At 38.3% G+C, this 12,741-nt stretch overlaps 1 protein-coding gene across 1 annotated transcript; it reads right to left on the reverse strand.

The window, feature by feature from the left end:
* Positions 1–2,374: 2,374 nt before the first annotated feature.
* On the reverse strand, positions 2,375–7,457 carry nts (neurotensin). Its single transcript, XM_026177041.1, has 4 exons — positions 7,180–7,457; positions 5,681–5,742; positions 3,490–3,687; positions 2,375–2,768 (listed from the first exon to the last, which is right to left on the reverse strand). The coding sequence occupies exons 1-4, from the start codon at positions 7,238–7,240 to the stop codon at positions 2,625–2,627; spliced, it is 465 nt and encodes a 154-aa protein (XP_026032826.1). The 5' UTR covers positions 7,241–7,457; the 3' UTR covers positions 2,375–2,624.
* Between the last annotated feature and the right edge of the window lie 5,284 nt (positions 7,458–12,741).

Genomic DNA, 12,741 nt, shown 5'->3' on the forward strand with positions numbered 1-12,741 from the left:
TGCAGAACTACCTGGTTTAAAGGTGCGCCGGCAGTAATTTTGGTATGAAAGTTTAAATGGCAGCTTTAAAACTAACTGACTTGATAAATACCTGCAGTAACTGGAGTGAATGAAAAGCTAGAACGATGATGGCTGCATATTATTTCATCTCAGCGATGTAATTTAAGTTCAGAGGACCTTTTACCTTTTTTGTGTTACATTCAGAAAAAGATACCAAATGAACTCAGTTGGTAAATATCATAAAAAAGAAATTCGACATCCACCTGTATCCAGGAGCACAGTTAGATTTCGTTTCACATGTGGGACTTTGAGCTATCTGTCTCTGATATTTCATCTGTCACCCCAATACAAAGGAGGTGAACATCATTTTCCTTTTAGGTACTCAAAAATTGAGAAATTACATTTGAAGATTTTCTTGTAACCTTTCCCTGACAGAGAAATGGTTCCACTGAAATATGACCACATCGGGGTCTGGGGATTATCCCTGTTATCCGAAACGCTTTTTTAAAGGAGATAATGAGTCCATACCCAAGTATGACCCTTTACTATCAGCAAGGCTGGACATAGCTGTCCCGCTTAGAAATGCAGTTTTGCTTTTTGATTCTTTTTCGTACGGGATTACGTGTTGTAAGCATGTTTTGAGGGGACTGAGTTCAGGTGAAATATCAGGTGTTGATGGTAACATGAATTTTTTGTGCCTGATTTCTCACTTACCTTCATCTCAAAAAGTGTTACCAAAACTTTTGTAGAACAAAGAAATCCTTTGTACCTAATTGTTTGGCCCAAACGTGTTTTGAATAAAAACAGCTTTTCCTTTGCGTCAAACTCCAAATCTAATCTTCTCACATCACCTGCTCTCTCAGGCAACAAGATGAAGCCATCCCAAATGCGTGTTTGATTGTGTGTTGCACGTCATCCAAGTGCTTTGGCTGTCAAGGTTAAGAACCAAGTTTCAAAGAACACCAAAGCTTTTTGATTTAGAGAGGAAACTGCCATTTATTAAGGCCAAGACCTCTCATTCGCTGTAGTAAAGGTGTATTTCATCTGCTGAAGTCAAAGGGCCTCTGTGCTCCTTTGAAAAATGCTCAGCATAGCACATGCTATTAAGATCAATGTGTTGATATTAAAGGCGCCACAAGCTGAATTTTAACATCAAGAAATCATTACGGCATCAGTGTTCAGACCTGACTGTAGTTGCAAGTGGATCCCAAGTCAAAGAGTGGCAGCATTTATTGGGCTGTTTTTCATTATATTATAGATTTTTCATCAATCTATAAAAGTTATAAAAGGAGACAAACGCCGTTAATAATAAATTACATTGCAACAATGCTGCTACCGGCAAAGTCTACTATTTTTTCCAAATTATAAATGTATTTTAGGATATGTAAAATTCCATCACTGATATTTGTATAAATGACTGATTTGAATTCCAAACAAAAAAAGACATAAATCAAGATCTCAGATTGCATTATTATACATAAGAATGGATGTCTAAAGAACAAGGTCATTCTATATTTCCATACTAAGAAATATAGAATAACCTTTTTGGTCTTATGGAAGACCAAAAACCAACAGCATGTTTGTACTTTTTCTTTTTTTTCTTTTTTTTTAAAAATGATTAAGCATAGCTAACATTTTAGGCACTATTTGTGTTTCATTTCTAATTTGTTGGGATTTTTCTAAATGCATATCAATCCATATTTAGGATCTAGCAGCCCAATTGTGCATAAAGAAAAGATAACTTTTATCTTATCTTTTTGCACAATTTTATGTACAATAAAGTACTGAGTCCTAAACTAAACTGTGTTCATTGAGATTAAAGTTGATAAAGAATGAGGACAGATGAGAAATTAAAGCGAAAATATGGATCCTGGGCTTAATGCCGTGGGAGCAGTTTGATTTCACAGTATGGGTCCACAGAGACATTTTTCTATGCTGATGAGAGTGATCTTTTCCAAGATGACAAAACCTCTATCCATGGCGCGCAGTGGGACTGAATTAATGATGAAGGTGAATAATATGCTGTGGCCTTTGCAGTAACCAATTTTCAACCGGTTGAACAGTGTTGCTTCTACTCTGTGTTTCCATGCATGTCAAAGTAGAGTTGCAGAGACTTGGAGAGTTTGTGCTAAACCGACTGAAGCTACTGGTGACACTTAGGGAGACATAAAGTGTCTCCTGGTTTTGTTTGGTCAGAGGAGTAATTTGTTGTAGGTTGTGATCCTGTGAATGCTAATTAAGTATTATAAAGGATGAAATATGACACAACTTAGCTAAGTCATTACATAAATAGAAAAAGCAGATTGTGACATTGCGCTGGTTTTGTATCATGAATCCTTTAATTTCTGAAACAAAATAGATTTATTTTGCAGTGAATAAATAGCATACATAAATACAGTTTCTCAGAGATACACTATTTCTTTGATGCTAAGGATTTTATTTTCAGGAGCAGGATAAAGACAGGCCTCTCTGTTGGACATACAATCAAAGGGTCTGATTGGATAAAAAGGAACAGGAAAAAAAAAAAGACTGCATCTACAAGAAGACAGAAAATAAACACAATCACATAATTACACAAAACATGTGGTCCGGTCCCTTAAAATGGTGCTGCGGTCTCTGGGATGTCAGTAAAATGTACTTCGTTTTAAGATGTACGGCCGCCGAGTCTTAGTGATATGCCCCACTTGCCTCTTCAATATGTAGGGTGACTTTCGTTTCAGTGGAGCGTCGCTGTTCTCCTCTGAATACTCTAGAGAGTCTTGGAGTAGCTGTGAGGAGTGAAGGGAGACACAGCAGAGGATGAGTGTCACGCAACATGAGGGAGTGTGAGGGGGGCGGGCGGCAGGCAAACATGTTTTGGTACTGACTGCTAATCTGCAGGTGTTGTGTTAACATTTAAAAAAAGAGAAATGCCACAGTGCGAGGAGCCAAAAGTGGAGAGAAAAACGATGACAGCGAGTGAGGAAGAGATGAGGAGGCGAAGTGGGGGAGAGGGGAGATTTAATGAAGTGTGTTTGCTTTAGGGGAGAACACACATACTCCTGTGTGTTCTGGCGATGTGAGTGAGTAAGTGTGTATGTACACAAGTCTGTGTATTTGTTTTGACTGGGCTTTTGGTTGACAGTTACTTCTCAACAAGTAGCTTAGGTAGGAGATTAGGACTTTTGAGAATTTCCTTAGCTATCCATAATTTCCCATATGGAAAAGAAATAGTAAAAACTTATATGTGATTACTTATGAAAGTGGCCACTTTCTCATTACTTTCATACATTGTTTTAGTAAGTATCCAAAACATACAAGTTTCATTATATCATTTTTCAAGGGATCTTATATCTGTTTTCACACTTATATGCTTTTCATACAAGTTTCACACAAGACAGATACAAACTTTATAAGATTTATATATCTTTTCCATATGGGTATGCAATGTTGTTATTTGAAAAGTAGCCCACACAGCAAAAGAAAGTAAGTTAAAGATGATTGTCTGACCCTCTCCTCCCGGCTCTGCAGTACTCGGCAGATGTGTTGCAAGTTGTACATTTCATCCAGCAGCTGGAGGCTCCCCTCCCTCAGACCCCCATCCTCCTCCTCCCCACTCCACGCCTCCTGGCGCAGGGCGCTCAGCATCTTACAGAGGTTGGCCAGAGACACGCGCCAATAGGGGGCACTCTGCTTATTCTGTTTCATCTGCACAGAGGGCACAAGATACCAGGATGAGACAGTTAAATGGATTGAGTGGTTGGGTTTTTAACACTCAGAGTGCATCACTTAATCAGATTCCTGCTTTGAGCAATATTTTCGTTGGTGTTTTCGTGTATTTTGTGAACTTGGGTGAAGTGAAAACTGTACTGACCACTCAAGAGGCTGATGTTTCAGGTGGTTTAGAAGCTTTTTGGTTTAATGGGGATTGTTTTCTCTCGTGAAACATTTATATTGACAGAAATGATCTGACTGAAAAACGACATTTTCAGGTATTACTCAATCCGCGTCCTCAACACTGTAATCACAAACTGTGGCCATAATTTTAAAATTCAGCCAAACTGTTGATTCGATACCTCAATCTGACTTAATCATTTTGATATTTGTCATTTCATAGCTTATGTTTGAGCAAACAGAATACAGTCAGTATTGTGAACTACACCTTAGTCTCACTTTTAATGTTGTACATTTTGCATTTGCAGCAGTAAATACTCAGGTAGTTCCTTTAAAAAGGGACTGAGGATTCTGCATGTGAGACTTTTACAATGTAATCTAAGCACCTATTATTTCTTAAAGACACATGCACTCAGAGTGAACAGAGTGAGACTACTGAGTTATAATCTAGTGTCTCTAGAGTGCAGTGAGATGGTAAAGAGCCCCCAGAATCCTCTGTGTGTACTGGCTGTCACGTGCATGTTGCAGTCAAAGATGTCAGTGTCAGGGAGGCTCACTCATCATTTATGACCAGTGGAAGTATCCTCAAATATAAAGACGAAAACTCTTTTTGTTTGCCAGGCAGGAGACGTGGATAAAAGCTTTAGTGGCATCAAATGAACAAGCGTCAGGATCAAACATAGGCAGCTGACATTTGGAAATTGCCCATGCACAAAAGACAAACTAGCTGAGTTAGTGTGGCCATGCAATTGTGCTGTAATGTCATATGAAAGATTGTGGTGCTTCACTGGAAATTTCTACCTTAACGTTAGTCTCCTGGGCTCTTTAGCGTTCACAAACTTGCATTTTATAGAGACGCAAAAGTTCAATCTAAATTCCAGCATCGGAACAACTAACGATACTGAACACAGAGGTCAGTGACTCACTATGCAGAGTAATAAGAAGGTAATTTAGTTGTATTCAGTAGAGAATGAAAAACCACAATGGAGCATTAACCGTGGTATCTAATCAGATGAAAGGAAGGGAGGAGTATATCAGTCAATTTTATTGTCAAATATATAGTGTGTAGATAAAGAGCCACAATTAGGTCTATCTTCCACCATACTGCACTTTCCAGCCTCTTGAGCAGTCTGTCAGTCATGCAGCAAGTTATTATTACAATCATCACCCCTGAGCAACCTCTGAGCATCGGCAGCTATGAATCAAATGGCTGATTTGTCACCGTCATGTCTCCGTGTGAGCATCGCAGTTTTTCATCAGCAAGAACGGTAAAAGATGTGTCGTAACTATGCTGCCAGGTCCATCTGAATCCTATTAGGATCGGCCATCCGTCTGTGCGTGCCTTTGGTTCCACATTCACTGATTTCATACCTGATCTTTGCATAGCCTCAGGCAGACATCAGATAAATGTGATAAAAAGCTCAAGGTTACAACTGAATTAGAATGCCCAATCTCAGCTCTTATTTTCTCCTCGTTTCAAAGCACTGCAGCAAATGGAAAGGTGATTATTTGTTATTTTTCTGAGCACATTTGAACTGGATACACTTTTAAAAAGAGCAAATTGACTTAAAAAAAACAAAGTAAATGCTCAGGCAGCCTGAGTGGCATAAAAAGCCTCTTGTGGTAAATTATTTATCTCCCACTCAGCATGAGCACAACCGCAAGCTGAGGTTGCCACTGAAGCGTGGATGTAGATTTCATGAAAGAACACCTGGAAAGCCTTTATCGGCGAGGTCAGAGACCGACCCGGCAGGATGAAGCTTTTCTTTCCAGTCTCTGATATCACAGATGTAAAAAGACCAGATACCTTGGAAGTGAAGAGACTGCTGAGTAGTTCCTCTTCTAGCGCTCGCTGCTCCTGGTCAACATCTGTCAGTTACAGAAAAACAGCTTTACAACATTCAGATTTCACACAAATAAAAACACAAAACAAAAGATAAAACATAAACAAAAAACATAAATAAAACATAAACATAAATCAGTATAATTAAAACAAATATACTAAGTCTAATCTAAATGTATACTCAGTCGGTTTCATTTGAACTGATTCCATTAAATTTAATGTTTTACATTCTACTTGTGTAACAACATAAAAAAATTGACATGTTATCCAACTACTTAAAGAAGTCAGTATTTTGGGCATAAATATTTTTGGAGTGTAGTTTAGTTCAGTCCTCAATGAAATGTTATTTAAATTAACAATTAAGTATAGTTTCTCATCATTTACATTTGAATAGTAAAGTGGTGAAGAAACCCAGCCCTCGGTATCTGATGGTGGTCATCTTCATCACTATTGATAACAGAGTCCCCGTGCACCCTGACAGTGACAAAAAGCAACACATAATATCAATAAGAATTCCATGTGCATCTCTCTCTCTCTCCCTATATATATATATATATATATATATATATATATATATATATATATATATATATATATATATATATGTGTGTGTGTGTGTGTGTGTGTGTGTGTGTGTGTGTGTGTGTGTGTGTGTGTGTGTGTGTGTGTGTGTGTGTGTTATGTGCGCGCATGCATAAAAGTTGTCCTTTATTTGGTTATTGATCCAAAAGTAACTATCATCTAGTAACAATCCATTCTCATTTTGAGTATTGGAAATAGTTCAGTGTAAACTGCATTTAATGTAAAATAAATGAAACTAATTAAGTTTCATTTCCCTAACATAAGATCAAACAAAGAATGAGAACAATAGTGTAAGTTACATTAATAGTTACATTAATAGTTTTTTCTGCTGTGCCGTGTTTGGAAGAGGTGAAGTGAAACTGTCATAAAAGCCCATATTCACATGTGACTATGGCCACTTTTAAGCTTTCAACAGGTGACACTATTGATCAGCCTGAGTCCCAGTGCACCCTGACAGTTAAACAAAGCACAAATTATGCATGGATTTAAAAGAATGGAAGAGGCAATTGATCTTTGAGGGGGAAAGGGGTTTTATAGTAGCCTAAAAGAGCTGTAATCCTTGAGCAAAATTAAGATTTTCACTTATACAGTTATTTTTTTTAATAAACCGAGGTTTAAAAGTTAGCTATGTCATGAAGTCACACGCCATTCTCTGATTTTTCCCGAGAGAACAAATCAGGTTATTTCAGTATTTAATCTAAAGGACCAAACTCAAAACCATCCTGTTTAACCAACTTTGCCATTCAAGGTTTTTCAGAAATATTTGCAGTAATTTTTCCTTCTTTTATGCACATGCAACATTTCAGTATGATGCACCTGTTTTGTGAATAAATCCATAAAGTTCTACATAGAAAACCTGTTGAAAGAACACCAGTGCTTACCTGTACAAAGTGCACCACATGTTAAACAGAGGAGAAGCATACACGCCAACTGTGTCTGCATCTTGATCAGAACAAAAAAATCTGAAAAGAAATACCCCAAAAGAACAAAAAAAAGGATCCCACACTGAAGAATTCACCTGAGGAGGAATCTAGTCCATAAGGTTAGGGGCCAGACACAGACAAAGAGAGGCTGGAGACACAATTTAGTGAAGCTGCTGTTTTGTTTTTTCTTGTTCTTCTTCTTCAGATCTATACACACTTAAGCAGTTTCTGCTGCTGGGATGTGAAGCACAGTGGGCTCCATTCCCTGGGTATATAAGAGCCAAAATGATGTCACAGCATCTGCCCCCCCCCCCCCCCCTTACCCCACCCACACAGACACACATCTCCATCCCCACCTTTCCACCCATTACCACATCCCACTCATTCTCCTGTGTCATCAGATGTTTCATCCGACGACACTCCGGCATCATGACGTGAAAGGTTTTTGCGTCAAGGTTTTGAAGATGTGGTTATTTCCCTTCATGAATGCACACAGTCCGAGGTTAGTTTTGCCTCATGTTCCACTGATGGGTACCAGCAGTGATGAGGCAGGATGAACGAATCAGGCTCACTTTTTGCTTCACAGTTTGAACAGTCTTTTCATTTTTTTTCTAATTCACCAGGTTGTTGTCTTGGTTAACAAACAAAACCACTACATGCTAAAGGCTCAAATATTGGTGACGATTACAATTTAATTAACGTGAAGGCACAACTCTGTCCATGTTTCTCTAAAGCAGGTTTTACTTTGTAATAGTTATTTTTTCTACTATAAATTCCCGCTGACATAAATGTAATCCATAAACCAACAAATAGCTTGAAATTTATTACTGCATTGCATGATCATCACAATCAGTCCACAACCTGCAGATGTTGGGATTTCTGTTTTTGACTTTAATAATAAAAAGCTTTTTCACTGGAGCTTAACCTGGCTTTCACAACTTGTTAAGAGGACCTTGGAAACAATGACTAAGAAAATAATCTTACCACCAGGTCTGTTTGGTAGATTTTTGAAAGCTTTCCATCAAATATCCTCCAACTTTATTTCTCTTTTTAGGATTATATTTTTGCTTAATTCCATAGAAAACACTTTTAAATCAGCATACTTACTCTATGAACTTAAGAGCAAATATAAACTCATGCACTAATTTCTGATTCATTTTGTTAGTGTAGTTTAAATAGAGCTGTTTTCTGGTTTTGTTGCCAGAGATGGGCAGTAACGCGTTACAAGTAACAAGTAACAAGTAACGCGTTACTGTAATCCAATTACTTTTTTCAAGTAACGAGTAAAGTAAGGGATTACTATTGCAAAAACGGGAATTAGATTACCGTTACTTTCCCGTAGGAACGCTGCGTTACTGCGTTACTGCGTTACTAAAACCGTGATTTTTTGCGAGAATGTCTCATGACAGTGACGTGCGAAGTTCGTGGCAACAGCTGTGTGCAGATCAACAATGGATCACATATCAATTGTGGGAGAGAGTATGAGCGTGCAGCGTTTAAAGCGTGGAAGTACTGACCTTACTTTGAGTTTGATCCCATAAAAAGTGACAAAAACATTAGCGTCCATCGTGCGTGGGAAGAAAACTTCTTTTTACAGCAAAAAAACCCCTAAACTTCCAAACAAGCACAGAGTGTGCTACGACATAATGGGAAATTCACAGAGAAACTCGTGGATTCTTCCACTGACTGCTGCGGCACACCTGCACCAGGGTAAACCTCCAGCTACCCCACTCCTGCTTTACAGGTGAAAATAGAGCAACAGGACCGCTAGTCTTTGATTTTATTTATTTTCTGCTGTGTTTTACTTGCATCTATTTGAAAGACTGAGTGTAAACACACACAAAAAAATATTTTATGTGCTGGAATGTGCAGAAAATAGGTTTAAATATTAAACAAATTTCTTCCAGTCAGAGAATGGTGCATATAATTAAATTTTTGCTTGATGCATAAAGTTAAAAGATTAAAACTAATAAAACAAGTTTTAAAAAGGGACCTTTCCGTTTGATAACATTTTGTATGATGGATTATGCAGAAAAAGTAGAATTGGGCTGAAAGATCTATCGCTTTATTACCTATTCAGGTTGTAAATCGTGTTTTTAAAAAGTAACTAAGTAACTAGGTAATTAATTACTTTTGAAAATAAGTAATCAGTAAAGTAACAGGATTACTTTTTTGGGGAAGTAATCAGTAATTAGTTACTGATTACTTTTTTCAAGTAACTTGACCAACACTGTTTGTTGCACAAAATTGTAAAGGGGGAGCCATTTGTTGTGACCGGTTGAGCCTGAGGAAAAAACATGAGATGAGGTAAGTGAAGAAGAAGCCTTCTGGGAGCCTAACTCTATTGCAGCTAACCAATGGATGGTCCATGGTCACCTGATCCAGCCCTTACTATAGGCTACATCAAAAGGGAAGTTTTAAGCCTAATTTTAAAAGTGAAGAACCTGTCTGTCTCCCAAACTGGGAACCGATTAAGGTCAAATTAGTTCAATTTAATTATATTTATATAGCATCAAATCACAACAGTTGCCTCAATGTGGTTTATAGACCCTCTGATAATACAGAGAAAAACTTCTCAATCAGATGTCACACTCTGGTGACAGTGGGAAGGAAAAACTCCCGTTTAACAGGAATAAACCTCTGGCAGAACCCGGCTCAGGGAGGGGCGGCCATCTGCAACAACCGGCTGTAAGTGAGGAGAGGAAGACAGGATGAAGACATGCTGAGAGAGCCAGAGATTAATAATAAATAACGATTAAATTCAAGGAGACAGAAGAGGGACCTGATAGCTGAAAGTTCCACCTCAAATTCTCCTTTAAAGATTTGTATGTGAGGAGAAGAATTTTAACTTCTTTATTTAACAGGGAGCCAGTGAAGAGAGGCCGATGTAGAAAAATAGAATTTCTCTTTCTAGTCCCTGTCAGAATTCTCACTGCAGCCTTCTGATGTAACATTTAACTGCAAATGTGTCTGCAGAAGCAGACACCGACAACCATTAATGGGTTTAACGTGTTTATTGAACAGATAGTAAAGGGTAGGTGAGTGACTTAGAATGCTACAACCTTTATGGGAGTCTCTACTGAAGGAGACAGAGTGCATGCAGGTAAGTCTCTGTAAGTTATTAGAGGTGAGAGAAAATTCTTACTTGTAATTTGCTTGAACAGGGATTTAAGAGGGACTGCTGGCACACAGACACAATACCTTAGGAGTAGTGAGTGGGTTGGTGGAAAGTGGGGAGGCAGGTGAGATGAGGGTGAGTCCTTCTGTCTTCAAAGCTCAGATGATGTCTGTAGAACTCCTTGGTGAAGCATGGATCAGGAAACTTGAACAGAAGAAAGACAGCACAGGCCGAGAGTGGACATAGGGAGGCAAAGCAGAGAGAGAAAGAAAGACAGACCAAGAAGAAAACCCCACATCTGCCCAACCATAACATCTGGATCAAATGAAAACCTTTTCAGGGAGCTTCTGAACGAGCAGATAATAATTATTTACAGGAGTCCAGTCATTGTAGGTAGTCCTATATATACCTGTTACGGCCCTAGCAGGGCCTCTCTCCTGAAGGTGCCTGTGTGGGCGTGTCCCACCACCTCTTCTGCCTGAGGTGCCACCTTTCCCTTTTGTGCAGCTGACTCTCGTCAGTAATCAAGGAGATTTAAGCCCAGGGAAAGGTGAGCTCTGGGCCAGAGTGCCAGTAGTGTGGTTGCAGCTAGTGAGCTGTATGTTTGTGTGGTTACAGCTAGTGAGCTGAGTGTTTGGTGTATTTGCAGTTAGTGAGCTGCTCTTTCTTTTTGGCTTACGTTTTACTTTATTGACCAACGCCTGAGTTTTGTTTGTTTTCTTAAATGGTGATAGCGGCTTGTCCGTCTCTTTTAGTTGAGCTACTTTAATAAAACTCTTTAATTTAACCCTCATACCTTCTTGTCTCCTTTTTCTGACCCGGATACTTTTCGTTACTTCCCCCTCACCGCCTAGACCCCTCAGGGGAACGTAACAATACCTTTAATATGCACACTGAAGGATATATGAAAGAATAAGTGAATATATCAAAGATTCCTTGCAGTGTTATTGGAGCCCAAGGTAGTACCATCAAGGCTTACATGTCTATTAGGCACATCTGAAGGTTCAGTAAATGATTTGTATCTCCTGCCTTCATGAGAAACTGAGTTTTATCAACATAGCAATGAAAGTTTTTGCAGTTATTTCTACTAACATTGTCTAAGGGAAGCATGTGCTGTCAATAGTATTGATCCCAGCCCAGAACCCAGAAGAATTTTCCCCTAATGGTTAATTTTATTTGTAAAGAAATTCATGAAGTCATTAGCAGTTAAGGTCAAAGGAATACTTGGGTCAGCAGAGCTCTGACTCTTTGCCTGGCTGCTCTGCTGAACAGAAACTGTTTTCCTCTATCAGATGTCTAATCATTGAGGGCTTTTTAAAGAGTAGCAAAGTATTTTTTCCAGATCAGAAGAAGGTTTTCTAATTTAGTGAAATGCCATTTCCTCCCTAGTTTAAAAGTTGCCTGCTTTAAGACAGGTGTGACTTATACAAAGCTGTACGTTTCTCTGCTTTGTTGAGTCATAGTTGGGCTGTTACATAGGTAACAAGATAATCTGTCTCTGAAGGAGTAAGATTCAGGTAGCTGCTCGCATCATGAGTCAGTACATGGTATTATTGAAGATAACAGTGCAAGGATCATGTCTTTAAACTTTGTTACAGCACTTTCAGAGAGACCTCCACTGTAATGAAATGTATTCCCATTATTGTAAATTTAAATTTAAAAAATGGTCAGACAAGACATGTTTTCAGGGAATACTGTTAAATACTCAGTTTCTATGATGTACCATATGTCAGGACAAGATTCAGAGTGTTTTTAAAATGACGAGTCAGTTCATTTACATTCTGAAAGAAGCTAATTGTGTTTAAATCACATACAGTGTGGAGGCTGTTGCTCTCAGCATTTACACTAATGTTAAAATCACTTTCAACGATGAGTTTAAGTAATGCTCAGTCAGTTGTTTTAGCTGTGTGTTTTTGTGGCTACCCTATTTAGTAATTAACCCCCAAAAACAATTAAATAATTTCAATATGTGTTAGGACAGCTTGAAAAACCACGTGCTCTTTGAGAGATTTACAGCGTCAAACACTCTTAGACTTTTTTTTTTTAAACAGGCTGTTTCATCTCAATGTAACATTTGTTGATCCAGAAAGGAAGACCATTTATCAAAATCCAACATGTTACATTTTCCTGGGTTGTAATGTAAACATGTTGTAACATTACATTACAGCTTTTTTTTATGTCGTCAGCAGGGTGGATACATGAAAAGAAATGCTGTTATTCTGTGCCTTATCTGCTCTATATTTTATATTATAGTTCCGCTAATATTTCAACATAATCTACAATGTTCTCTAATTGTTACGTTATTTCGTATTTCTGCAGAGCTGAGTATCCTTTTGAAGAAAGTGTTTCGTTTAGTCGTTCAGGTTGTTCCTGCAGGTGGAAGGGGGCAGAGTTTCACCATT

This window comes from Astatotilapia calliptera, chromosome 7 (genome assembly GCF_900246225.1).
Source record: "Astatotilapia calliptera chromosome 7, fAstCal1.2, whole genome shotgun sequence".
In the NCBI taxonomy this organism is placed as follows: domain Eukaryota; kingdom Metazoa; phylum Chordata; class Actinopteri; order Cichliformes; family Cichlidae; genus Astatotilapia; species Astatotilapia calliptera.

What these genes read in the sequence shown, in the direction of transcription:
- nts (XM_026177041.1), bottom strand. Translation starts at nt 7,240, where the DNA reads ATGCAGACACAGTTGGCGTGTATGCTTCTCCTCTGTTTAACATGTGGT. An exon ending in GCAGTCTCTTCACTTCCAAG is followed by an intron (nt 3,688 to 5,680) that starts GTATCTGGTCTT and finishes CCCTCTGTGCAG; the next exon opens with ATGAAACAGAATAAGCAGAG. An exon ending in TGCAGAGCCGGGAGGAGAGG is followed by an intron (nt 2,769 to 3,489) that starts GTCAGACAATCA and finishes CACTCCTCACAG; the next exon opens with CTACTCCAAGACTCTCTAGA.